The following is a 13,730-nucleotide window of genomic DNA, read 5'->3' as shown; positions in this document are numbered from 1 at the left end:
CCAGCACTCCACCAATCAGGCCTTTATGGTAGTGGCTAGATGGAAGCCACACTTCAGTAAAATACACATGACAGCCTGCTTGGAGTTTGCCAAAAGGACCTAAAGGACTCTCAGACCATGAGAAACAAGATTTTAGGGTCTGATGAAACCAAGATTGAACTCTTTGGCCTGAATGCCAAGCCTCACGTCTGGAGGAAACTTGGCACCATCCCTACAGTGAAGCATGGTGGTGGCGGCATCATGCTGTTGGGATGTTTTTCAGCAGCAGGGACTGGGGAGACTAGTCAGGATCGAGGGAAAGATGAATGGAGCAAAGTACAGAGAGATTCTTGATGAAAACCTGTTCCAGAGTGCTCAGGACCTTAGACTGGAGTGAAGGTTCACCTTCCAATATGACCACGAACCTAAGCACACAACCAAGACAACGCAGAAATGGCTTCAGGACAATTCTCTGAATGTCCTTGAGTGGCCCAGCCAGCCCAGACTTGAACCCGATCGAACATCTCTCTGGAGAGACCTGAAAATAGCTGTGCAGCGACAATCCCCATCCAACCTGACAGAGCTTAAGAGGATCTGCAGAGAAGAATGGCAGAAACTACCCAAATACAGGAATGCCAAGTTTGTAGCGTCCTACCCAAGAAGACCCGAGGCTGTAATCGCTTCAACAAAGCACTGAGTAAATGGTCTCAATACATATGGAAATGTGATAGTTTTTTAAATATATAGATATAAAAATTTGCAAAAATTTCTAAAATCATGTTTTTGCTTTGTCATTATGGACTATGGTGTGTAGATTGATGAGGGGAAAAAAACATGCATCAATTTTAGAACAAGGCTGTAACCTACCAAAATGTGGAAAAAGTCAAGGGGTCTAAATACTTTCCGAAGCCACTGTAAAAGAGCCTTTGAACGGGGTATGGTAGTAGATGCCAGGCAGACCGCTTTGTGTCAAGAACTGCAAAGCCGCTGAGTCCCCTTTCTCGAATCACCATAACTATTTTAAATGTTTTTACTGTTAATGTTGACGTCATTATCTCACATCACTTTAGCAACAGTGGCCTTGTCATTTATGCCAATAAAGCTTATCTGAATCTAAGATGAAGGATATGAAGTCTAAGAAGAAAGCAAGATAGCAAGAGTCAGAGACTGGGTTGGGAGGTTGTGTGTGTGTGTGTGTGTGTGTGTGTGTGTGTGTGTGTGTGTGTGTGTGTGTGTGTGTGTGTGTGTGTGTGTGTGTGTGTGTGTGTGTGTGTGTGTGTGTGTGTGTGTGTGTGTGTGTGTGTGTGTGTGTGTGTGAAGCCCACTGACACGGTCGCCGGTTGTACTGTGTTTCCTCCGACACATTGGTGCGGCTGGCTTCTGGGTTAAGCGAGCAGTGTGTCAAGAAGCAGTGCGACTTGGCAGGGTCGTGTTTCGGAGGACGCACGGCTCTCGACCTTCGCCTCTCCCGAGTCTGTACGGGAGTTGCAGCGATGGGATAAGACTAACCACCAATCTGATATCATGAAATTGGGAAGAATTCTTTTTTTTTTATATAAAAAGAATGAAAAAAAATATTTTGTGGTAAGGTTAGAAGTAGGTTTAGGGTTAAATTTTCGGGTTAAGATTAAGATTAGTGTGTGTCTGTGGTCATTTAAGTGAGTTTGTGTGTGACAGAAAGTGTATGAGTATGAGTGTTCGTGTCTGGTAGGTGTGTGTTTTCCTGCTGGTGCATGCCTCAGACTAGGTTCCTGATTGCACGCAGCCTTCCCTCCCAAAACCGGAGCAGAGCAAAGAGGGGCGGGCGGCTCAGGAGGAGGAAGAGGAGGTGCTCGTAAAAAAGAGTTCATCTTAGGGCAATGGCCTGATGTCTGTTTCCTCTAGGCACTGCATGCTGGTCGACATCTCAGAGCAGAGCAGAGCAGAGCAGAGCAAGAGAGCGAGAGAGCGAGAGAGCGAGAGAGCGAGAGAGCGAGAGAGCGAGAGAGCGAGAGAGCGAGAGAGAGAGAGAGAGAGAGAGAGAGAGAGAGAGAGAGAAAAATGCAGCTCTGGCTAATGTAAGGACCAATTATTGGACAGGGAGATGGTAAAGGGAAGGTTGGGGGAGGGGGCAATAAATATATTATAGGCTATACTTGTTGTTGTTGGTTATCTTTCCCATCCTCCATTATCCCAGCTGGCCCCACTATAAAGCCATTTCCTTTATGGCTTGCCAAGGACACACACCCTTACGTCCTGCTTCTCCTTCACACGTCAACCCCACTACTGCCCAACGGAGCTTAACCAGGCCATCAAATTCAAAACCAGACTGGTTTATCAAAACAAAGTCAGCGGAGCTGCTATCAGGAAGAGGAAGAGGGCAAAAGTAGTGGAACCAGATCAACTGTTATGAGAGAGAGAGACAGAGAGAGAAAGAGCGAGAAAGAGAGAGAGAGGAAGGAGGAGGAGAGAAAAGACTCACTGGCTGCCTTGATGAAGCTCCTTTGATACTGATAAGTCATAAGGGGCGCGGGCAGCATTCTGAGGAGAGAAGACACAGAGAGTCAATGGGCACAGCGGCAGGCAGGCAGGGAGTCATGGCCCTCCACTCATCAGGCTGATTTCCCTCTTCATTAGGCAGGCGGAAAACTGGGCTGTTTGTGTATGTGGGTCTCCTCAGTCCTAGCCCTCAACCCCCTCCTCCTCTCTCATCTCCTCTTCTTTAGACTTAACCCTTCTGCTCTCGCCCATGGCCCTCGATCCTGTCCTGCTTAGCTCTACTCAGCAGGCCAGGGCCATACTGGACAACCACATGCTCTCAGCCCTCTCTCACTCAGTGCAGTGTTATTGTACACACTATTGTACACACTGCAGTACTCATAGAGAGCCTGTGTTTCTTAACTATCTTTAGTCATTTCCATGACTAGACCTGGGCAATGGATTCACAGTACTGTACCTAAGGTAGTACTTGATTGCGCTGGTGATGGTCTTGATCTCCCATTCTGTACTGTCCAGCTCCACGTCAGCACAGGTTTTAGGATCTGTCAGAGGGAGAGGATAGATGTCATCATCTGTCATTTGAGGAGCTTTGTGATTTCAGACGTTTGTGATTGAACCTATCTCGTGTATTCTATTTTCCAGTTGTCAGTATATTCTCTCATCCAGTCCTCTACCAGTTCTATGGTCACCTCCTCCTGTGTTTTTCCGTCTGTCAGTCTCAGAGCTACGGTATATCTACAGTAATTCAACTTGTGTTGCATTATTTATACAGTTGCATAAATTGCCTATTCCCCATAGCTATTCACATAAATCCGCAGGATGGTTTTCTACTACAGTATAGACTCCTCTAACAGGAGGAGCAGGAAATTCCAGCTATCAGAATAAGACAGGTTGTGCAAACAAAACTACTGCATAAATGTTAAATAAGTTCGATTCAATCTTGCCCCCAAATATTACCTGTTTGGATTTGTTTTTGCGGCAAGGACTCAATCTTTCTCGCACTCTCTCACACACACACACACACACACACACACACACACACACACACACACACACACACACACACACACACACACACACACACACACACACACACACACACACACACACACACACACACACACACACACACACACACACACACACACACACACACACACACAGCTCCATTATCTCTCTGTCTTACCCATGGCAAGACCCAGGAGTTTCTGCACCCTGGAGTTTACTCCAACAATCCTGTACAGGCCCTGCTCGTCAATGCCTGTGGGGCAGGACAGAACAGGACAGATATCTATAAAGAGTGTATAGGACTTGCAAGAGTGACCAGTGACACCAGGTTCGCAATAACAGTAGTACTAGAGACCTGTGAAGCCTGTAAGCAGCCAAGCCTTAGTTCATTACCTCTGGTCTCCACAGCGTAGATGAACTTCTTCACAACGTTGAAGCCAACCACATCCAGCTGGGCCACTGAAAGATGGAGAGAGAGGGGGGAGGGGGAGAGGCAGCGTGGGACAGTGGGAGAGGGAGAGGACGAGAGAGAGAAAGGTAGAGAGAGAAAGAGTGGGAGGAAGCGAGACAGGTGTGGAGAAAAATAGAGGGAGAAACGGAGGTAGAGAAGTGAATGAATCCCATCAATTATCAGTGTGCATTCATACGGACGGATGGTAGAGTAAAGCAAAATAATACCGATGTGTCACTTACGGCCTTCACTCTGGCTGTCTCTGTTTAAGTTATAGACCTGGAAGGAACAGAGACACCCAGTTACCACGGTTACACAGCTTAGCGTTACCGCCATCAACCACCACCACCGGTCACAAACACCTATCCGTGAACTGAACACAGGCTGTACTTGCATAAGCCCATGTACACTATGCTGTAATAAACAGTGTCGTACACAGCATGCCACACTGCCTGCCTGGTGAGTAGTAGCACGGTACATTGACATCAATGGAGGTTGCTACGGACTGAAGTGGCTTCCTAAAGGAGTTGAAGGTTAGTTCGTCAGCTATGCCTGGAATCCCCGTGGTGGGCTATACGCATATGAGTACACACACACACACAGGCACGCACACACACGCACAGGATGAGTGTGTACCGCTGGCAACGTACCGGTTCTCTCCCATCCATAGCTTCCATCCACAGCCTGCGGTCTTCCTCCGATAGAGCTTGCATGGTGATCACCCCTGGCCTGCAACACACAAACACACACACAAACAAACACGCACAAAGATCAGTCTTTAATCAAACGCAACACACCATGTAGCAGTGACTGACAGAAGGAAATCACTGCTACATAAGGGGGTTGTCCACCCTCTTTGGGTCCTCTGACATTATTAAACATTATCCCCCATCAAGTCAATCTGCTGCGTCCACCACGGCCATCCCAGCACAGACTGACACCTCTATCAATCCAACCCCGGCCCTATCCGAAACTACAACTGAGCTACGCTCATCTCTGGCCGGCGTTACCATATTTCACCTGGCCCTGGCAGCAGGCTCACCTTCAGCTGTCAACACAGTCCTCCATTAAAACCACACACCCACACACATATACACACACACACACACACACACACACACTCTGGGGCAGAGGACGCCATAACGCACGCTCTCACTAACAGTCACCCTCAAGTTATGTCTTTGCGATGCCTTTGCGTGCTAAAGCATGTTGAGGCCAGCTTTTACTTTCCTGCTGCTAACAACAGCAGTGCACGGCATCGAGCGAACAAACACACACACACACACAAACACTCTGGGCAGAGGACAAACAAACGCCATGAATAAATTACGAGGGTTGAGTGAAGGAATGGGCCGATGTAGGAAGAGGGAGATCAGTGGCTGAAGCGGCCACAGTAGAGCTAGTGTTAGAGTTAGGGAGTCACTGGCTCTGCTGCTTTATATACAGTCAGGCAACACCCTTCTATGACCGGGCTGGAGAGGTGGCAGATATCTCACTTAGCGTTCGTCATCTAACATCCACCGCTTGCCAATCCCTATTAAGATCCTCTGTGTTGAGCTCCGACCCACAGTCAGTCGGCCACAGCCTCAGCCCAGCAACACTCGTGAGCACCACCATGTGGTTGTAATGGGTAACAACAAGCTACTAGCCAGCAGCAATGACTCACCTGTCTACAGCCTCCACGTCGAAACAGAACCTCTTCTCTATAGAATCCGTCTTCCGCCTTGTGCAGGACTTCAGAGTGAAGCTCTCCTCCTCCCCCTGAAAGACAGCGGAAACCTTAATCAACCTTTAAGAAGAGACATTTATGACACTCAAGTTCAAACAATGTGAAGTGCCTTTCGCAAACGTGTATGGAACCAAGTCATTTTAAGATACACGTCTTTGATTCTCATAGTGAATTGTGGACAAGGATGGATGGACTTTGTCTTTGGAAAAAAAACAGATGAGAAACTTTGATGTAGGTTATTTCAGTGCAACCATTCCACAGCCCATCTCCCCGTCATTCCCTCTCCTCCCCGCCTCCTCGCTCCTTCGAAGGGAGTGCATTAGCAACTGACCAGTCACCACTGTTTGCACAGAGAATCCTGGGAGACACATGGCAGCAATCCTGAGACGGAGCATCAAGCCACGCTGATGTGTTCTGAATGGTCTCTCCTCTCTGATCCTTCCTCCTTCGTGTCCATGATGCTTTTCTGCCCTTCCTACTTTACTCCTCTGCTCTCCCACCATCACCTCTCTCCTCCCCTGCTCTTTCTCCTCCCGTGGTCTCATCCTCTATCCCCTCTTCTGCCCTTTGTCCTCTTCCTCCATCACTTCATCGCCCTCTTTCTACCATCCTTTCCCCCCACAGTACACTTCAATCAGTGCGAGAGGATGAGAGGAACAGTGACATGAGGAGCGATGTACTACCACTTAGTGTTTGTCCTTGCCCACTGACAGTGACAACACTGAGATGTCGGGGGCAGATGTGCCTACCAGGAATCACTCTTTCGGATGCATTTTTACATTTACACTGAACAAAACATAAAAGCAACATGTAAAAATGTTGGTCCCATGTTTCATGAGCTGAAATAAAAGATCCTAGACATGTTCCATACGCACAAACATCTTATTTCTCTCAAATGTTGTTCGCAAAAGTTGACATCCCTGTCAGCGAGCATTTCTCCTTTGCAAGGATAATCCATCCACCTGGCAGTTGTGGCATATCAAGAAGCTGATTAAACAGCATGATCATTACACAGGTGCATCTTGTGCTGGGGACAATGACAGGCCATTCTAAATTGTGCAGTATTGTCACACAACACAATGCCACAGTTTTGAGGGAGTGTGCAATTGGCATGCTGACTGCAGGAATGTCCACCAGAGCTATTGCCAGAGAATTGAATATTCACTTCTCTACCATAAACCGCCTCCAATGTCATCTTAGAGAATTTGGCAGTACGTCCAAAAGGCCTCACAACCGCAGACCGCGTGTATGGCGTTGTGTTGGCGAGCGGTTTGCTGATGTCAACGTTGTCCATGGTGGTGGGGGGAGATGGGGGTTATGGTATGAGCAGGCATAAGCGACCGACAACAAACACAATTGGCTTTAATTGATGGAAATTTGAATGCACAGAGACACTGCACCGTGACGAGATCCTGAGGCCCATTTCTTAAGGTATCAGTGACCAAAAGATGCATATCTGTATTTCCATTCATGTGAAATCCATAGATTAGGGCCTAATGAACTTAATTCAATTGACTGATTTCCTTATATGAGCTGTAACTCAGTAAAACCTTTGAAATTCTTGCATGTTGCATTTATATTTTTGTCAGTAAAAATAAATATCGGTAGTAGTATTTTCTCTTTATTGGGATAGAAAGTCACAAACGAAAGGAGGAAACATTCAGGTAAAGGAATACAGATATGAAGACGCAGGCTGGGTTTGAACCCATACCAGAAAGGTCAAGTTATAGTCCGGAGTCGGCAGCACTACCACAAGGCCAGACTCCAGCACACAGATGTATTATGAAGCACTAATCAACTGCAGTCATTCAAATCTCTAGAGACAGATGTCACACATGATTTCTGCTTGAAATCATGACTGGGTGGCTGTTGCCCCAGTCCTTAGCTCAGGGCTCCAGCTATTCATTTGGTTTGCTAACTTGCTAGCTAAGTGTCTAAATGCACGTGACATTAAAACGACTACTTGAGTATCCGGTCAATATAATGGATCATTTGTGGTTGTCTGTTTGTTTACCTGCACCAAATGCCACTCTACCATGCCGTGTGACCTTGTAGTTGTTGGAGCAGAGAGAGAGGGAGAAGAGAGAGAAATGTTGGCATCCTTTGCCCGCCAGTTCTCGGGCAAAGGATGCCAACATTTCTCTCTCTGCTCAAACCTAACAACGCATTAATCAATATCAACGTAACACTCAAAATAACATAAGGTAAAACAAAAACACATAAGAAATACAAAGAAGAAGACCATGAGAAAGTAAGAAGCTATATACAGGGTCAGTTCCAATACCGTATTTACAATGTGCAGGGATACTGGACGGATAGAGGTGCTTCCTTTCACTTTAAATTAATGGATTTGGATATATCAGCCATACCCGTTGCTGACAGGTGTAGAAAATTGAGCACACAGTCATGCAATCTCCATAGACAAACAGTGGAAGTAGAATAGCCTTACTGAAGAGCTCAGTGACTTTCAACGTGGTACCGTCATAGAATGCCACCTTTCCAACAAGTCAGTTCGTCAAATGTCTACCCTGCTAGAACTGCCCCAGTTAACTGTATGTGCTGTTATTGTCAGGTGGAAACATCCAGTCGCAAAAGTGGTAGGCCACACAAGCTCACAGAACGGGTCCACCGAGTGCTGAAGCGTGTAGCGCGTAAAAGTCTTCTGTCCTCGGTTGCAACCCTGACTACCGAGTTCCAAACTGCCTCTGGAAGCAACGTCAGCACAAGAACTGTTCGTCGGGAGCTTCATGAAATGGATTTCCATGGCCGAGCAGCCGCACACAAACCTAAGATCACCATGCTCAATGTAAAACGTCGGCTGGAGAGGTGTAAAGCTCGCCGCCATTGGACTCTGGAGAAGTGGAAACGCGTTCTCTGGAGTGATGAATCACGCTTCACCATCTGGCAGTCCGATGGACACATCTCGGTTTGGCGGATGCCAGGAGAACGCTACCTGCCCCAATGCATAGTGCCAACTGTAAAGTTTGGTGGAGGAGGAATAATGGTCTGGGGCTGTTTTTCATGTTTTGGGCTAGGTCCCTTAATTCCAGGGAAGGTAAATCTTAACGCTACAGCATTCAGTGACATTCTAGACAATTCTGTGCTTCCAACTTTGTGGCAACAGTTTGGGGAAGGCCCTTTAATGTTTCAGCATGACAATGCTCCCGTGCACAAAGCGAGGTACATACAGAAAATGGTTTGTCGAGATCTGTGTGGAAGAACTTGACTGGTCTGCACAGAGCCCTGGTCTCAACCCCATCAAACACCTTTAAGGATGAATTGGAACGCCAACTGCGAGCCAGGCCTAATCACCCAACATCAGTGCCCGACTTCACTAATGGAAGCAAGTCCCCCAGCAATGTTCCAACATCTAGTGGAAAGCCTTCCTAGAAGAGTGGAGGCTGTTATAGCACCAAAGGGGAACCAACTCCACATTAATGCCCATGATTTTGGAATGACATGTTCGACGAGCAGGTGTCCACATACTTTCATGTAGTAAGGTGAAGAGGCATCAGGATATATGATAAACAGAGTAGCAGCAGCAGCATATACGATGAATATGTGAGTGTATGTGTGTGCGTGTGTGTAAAGTAATTATAAATGTGAGTGCATGTTATGTGTGTGTGAGCAAATTAAGTGAGTGTTGAAATGTCAGTGTGCGTGAGTGTTTAGATTCCTGTGAGTGTGCATAGAGACAGTGCAACAACAACAAAAAGTACAAGGGTCAACTCAGATTTAGCTATTTAGCAGTCTTATAGCTTGGAGATGGAAGCTGTTCAGGAGCCTGTTGGTGTCAAGCTTGATGCACCTGTACCGCTTTCCATGCGGAAGCAGAGAGAACAGTCTATGGCTTGGGTGGCTGGAGACTCCTTTTCCGGTGCTTCCTTTCACACCGCCTGATATAGAGGTCCTGTATGGCAGGGAGCTCGGACCCAGTGATGTACTGGGCTGTCCGCACTACCCTCTGTAGCGCTATGTGATTGATGGCGGTGCTGTTGCCATACCAAGCAGTAATGTAGCCAGTCAAGATGCTCTCAATGGTGCAACTGTAGAACTTTGTGAGGACTTGAGGGCCCATGCCAAACCTTTTCAGCCTCCTGAGGGGGACTATACACACACCCCTGTGGGGCCCCTGTGTTGAGAGTCAGAGTGGTGGAGATGATGTTGCCTACCCTCACCACACCACCTTGGGTCGGCCCGTCAGGAAGTCCAGGATCCAGTTGCAGAGGGAGGTGTTCAGTCCCAGGGTCCTAAGCTTGGTGATGAGCTTGAAGGGGACAATGGTGTTGAACGCTGAGCTGTGGTCAATGAACAGCATTTCACATAGGTATTCCTCTTATCTAGGTGGGTGAGGGCAGTGTGGAGTGTAATTGAGATTGCGTCTTCTATGGATCTGTTGGGGCAGGATGCAAATTGGAGTGGGTCTAGGGTGTCTGGAATGATGGAGTTGATGTGTGCCATAACCAGACTTTCAAACCACTTCATGATTACAGATGTGTGCTACAGGACGGTACTCATTATAACATGAAGCCGTGGAGTTCTCGGGGACAGGAATGATGGTGGTCATCTTTAAAACATGTGAGGATTACAGACTGGGACAAGGAGAGGTTGAAAATGACTGTGAATATGCCTGCCAGCTGTTCTGAGCCTGCTCTGAGAATTTTGTTAGTGCTAGCTTGTTATTTTTCTTGTCCTGAGGTGGAATGTATACAACAGTCAGGATAACAGCTGAAAACTCCCTCGGGAGGTAGAAGGGTCGGCATTTGACCATCGGGTATTCCAAGACGAGTGAACAATAGGTTGAGACTTTCACTGCGCTACAGTCAGCACACCATTTGTTGTTGATGAAGAGGCAAATCCCTCCCCCTCTCAATTTCCCTGACTCCAATGTCCTCTCCGCTTGGTGAATGAAGAATCCATCAAGTTGGATAGCCATGGGTGGGTATCTTGCTCGAAAGCCATGTTTCAGAAAAGCAGAGAATATTGAAGTGACAAGAGTCCCGTTGGTAGCAAATCCGCGATCGGAGGTCATCCATCTTATTATTAAGTGGCCAATAGAATGGAGGGAAGAGGTGTCCGGATTTCCCTTCACCTCAATCTCGCCAGGACTCCCCCTGTCTTGCCTCTGTAACGCCGGAATTGGAATTACAGAAAGAGCCCGGGGCAGATGAGTCGAAGTTGAGGCTGGGATTGAGGTAACTAATTGCCGATCTGATGTTCAAAAGTTATTGTCGGTTATAATAAATAACAGCGGATACATTTAGTCAGGAGGAGGCAAAGTCAGGTGGGACCATTCTAGACAATGAGTGGGCAGATACGAGTGTGAACAACAAGTGTTTTATCTCAATGTTGTCACGTGTCCTACTTATATCAGTACACTCCTAACAAACTAAGCATTGTGAAGCTTCTATTTTGATAAAATAAAGCTATACGTAGCAAATCAAGCCGTTACATTTTTTGTTAACCAAATTCGACACTCTCTCATTGACCTCCATACAAAAACTCCTTGCTGCTGGAAAAGACAGATTTTGGGCCCAGTTATGCCTCTGGCTTTACCTCTTCCTCTCCGAGTCAACTCACCACTTTGCCACCGGACTTCTGGTCGAACAGGACCATGGTGACTCGTTTGGGCTCTCGATGGTAGGTGCAGTAGTGCTTGACCCAGGTTGACACGAAAGAGCCTGAGAGAGGGAAGAGCGAGGAGCAGATTGAGAAACAGAGAGGGGGCAGTATTGAACACATTTTGTGTGTTACCATGGTTATTGCACACGCTGGGTCCCCCGTCACTTCTAAGAGCGTGATACTCTCATCCTGAATAGAATTACTCTAGTTGTTCCTATGGGGAAATTGAAATCTATTTCAAACAACACTGGTGTCTAAACAACACTGGTGTGACTAAAGCGGTCGTCGTGATGTTACCGCCACCATGCTTTTCTAAGTGGTAAAAATAAATCACTGAGTAGTGAAATTGTATCCCATTGCAGCATGACAGAGAGAGAGAGTGAGAGCGAGAGCGAGAGAGAGAGCGAGAGAGAGAGAGAGAGAGAAAGCAGGATGGGACACTCACGTTTCTCCTGTACAAACAGGTATCCCTCCATGGTGTCATGGCTGATACTCTTGTGCTCATGGGGGTTCTCCTTCATCTTCCTCATCAGACACTCCACCTCAGACCGTGTGCTTTCAAAACGGTTCCGCGTCTGAACGGGGCACCAAAGGAGACAGACAATGATGGAAACATCCTAACACCCTGCATTCTGTGAAATTCACCATTGTCTGCAGTCAGTGAGTTAGGGCTAGGCCAAAACCTTAAATCACAATATTTTTCACATTTATTATGGTATTTTATGTTTTTTAATAATAGAAGTTCTAAATAGGCTTTATGAGTAGGTCATGACCTAGAGCAGGGGTGTCAAACTCATTCCACGGAGGGCCTAGTGTCTGCAGGTTTTTGTTTTTTCCTTTCAATAAAGCCCTAGACAACCAGGTGTGGGGAGTTCCTAACTAATTAGTGATGTTAATTCATCAATCAAGTACAAGGGAGGAGCGAAAACCCGCAGACACTCGGCCCCCCGTGGAATGAGTTTGACACCTGTGACCTTGAGTAACATATAAATTATAATTGATTGTAATTGGGATTTCTCAATTTTGATTGTTTTATACTGTTCAAACGAAATACATTTTTTGCATTTTCTACAATTTCTGCATTTCCTGTACTTTTGTAATCATTTCCACACTGTGCCACGGAGAGATGCATGATATGTGCAAAACATCTAGGCCTAGTTAAAAGATGAACTGTTGGAATCATGGAAATAAAATGATTATTCTAACTCTATAGTTCAAATAAAGTGGGCAGCACATTGAATGCATTGTTGGTTGACATGACAATGAATGAATAAGCCAGGGAGGAATTATTGACAGGGGTAGGAACCAAAATGTTGGCCAATGTTTCCAGGGGACCCTAATTAGTGAGAGATTAGCAAACTTAGGCATGTCATGACAACAACAAACTCTGAACGTACTTATCCATTCATAACTGACCAAATTATGAAAGACAAGCATTGTAAAGTGAGTGTTAAAGATGTGAAATAATTATTGTTGTCTATCAACAACGACAAGCCACCTGGGTCTGACAACTTGGATGGAAAATTACTGCGGATGACAACAGACTATATCTCTCCAATCTAAATCTACAGGAAAGTGTGTGCTCTCAGGCCTGGAGGGAGAAAAAGTCATTCCGCTACCTAAGAAAGCAAAGCACCCTTTCCTGGCTCAAACAGCCGCCCAATCAACTTTTTTCCCCAACTTTTGGGAAAAAATGTGTTTGGCCAGACAATTATATTTCATAGTAAACAAATGACTGAAAATAAATTAGCTGAAAGAAATTGATAATAAGAAGCTGTTTTGTTAGACCGATCATAATTTGCTGCTGGAAAAACGTATGTGTTATGGCTTCACATCCCTGGCTATATTGTGGATTGAGAGTTACCTGTCTAATATAACACAGAGGGTGCTCTTCAATGGAAGCCTCTCCAACAAAATCCAGGTAGAGTCGGGCATTCCCCAGGGAAGTTGTCTTGGCCCCTTAGTGTTTAAAATATTTACTTTTGACCTGCCACTGGCACTGAGTAAAGCCTGTGTACCTACAGTGCATTCGGAAGTTATTCAGCCTCCTTGACTTTTTCCACATTTTGTTGCATAACAGCCTTATTCTAAAATTGATTAAATATATACCCCATAGTGATGAAGCAAAGAAAGGTTTTTAGAAATGTTTGCAAATGTGTATTAAAAAGACTGATATATCACATTTACATAAGTATTCAGACCCTTTACTCTGTACTTTGTTGAAGCACCTTTGGAAGCGATTACAGCCTAGAGTCTTCTTGAGTATGATGCTACAAGCTTGGCTCACCTGTATTTGGGGAGTTTGTGTACTTTGCTCCATTCATCTTTCCCTCGATCCTGACTAGTCTCCCAGTCCCTGCCGCTGAAAAACATCCCCACAGCATGATGCTGCCACCACCATGCTTCACAGTAGGGATGGTGGCAGGTTTCCTCCAGATGTGATGCTTGGCATTCAGGCCAAAG

General features: G+C 46.1%; 1 protein-coding gene across 4 annotated transcripts in view; it reads right to left on the bottom strand.

Annotated features, from left to right (window-relative positions):
- Positions 1-13,730, bottom strand: part of LOC129821241 (rho GTPase-activating protein 26-like) — a 110,638-nt gene that overhangs the window by 33,436 nt on the left and 63,472 nt on the right. For all 4 annotated transcript variants that reach the window (XM_055878679.1, XM_055878696.1, XM_055878705.1 and 1 more), the window contains exons 8-16: positions 11,713-11,842; positions 11,226-11,326; positions 5,583-5,677; positions 4,567-4,645; positions 4,159-4,195; positions 3,859-3,924; positions 3,644-3,718; positions 2,915-2,999; positions 2,441-2,499 (exon numbers count right to left, since the gene is read on the bottom strand). In XM_055878679.1, the coding sequence (XP_055734654.1) occupies positions 2,441-2,499; positions 2,915-2,999; positions 3,644-3,718; positions 3,859-3,924; positions 4,159-4,195; positions 4,567-4,645; positions 5,583-5,677; positions 11,226-11,326; positions 11,713-11,842 (727 nt within the window). The remainder of the gene's footprint in view (positions 1-2,440; positions 2,500-2,914; positions 3,000-3,643; positions 3,719-3,858; positions 3,925-4,158; positions 4,196-4,566; positions 4,646-5,582; positions 5,678-11,225; positions 11,327-11,712; positions 11,843-13,730) is intronic.

This window comes from Salvelinus fontinalis, chromosome 2, assembly GCF_029448725.1.
Source record: "Salvelinus fontinalis isolate EN_2023a chromosome 2, ASM2944872v1, whole genome shotgun sequence".
Taxonomy (NCBI): domain Eukaryota; kingdom Metazoa; phylum Chordata; class Actinopteri; order Salmoniformes; family Salmonidae; genus Salvelinus; species Salvelinus fontinalis.
The sequence above is the reverse complement of the archived record's forward strand: the minus strand, read 5'-3'. Positions and strand labels throughout refer to the sequence as shown.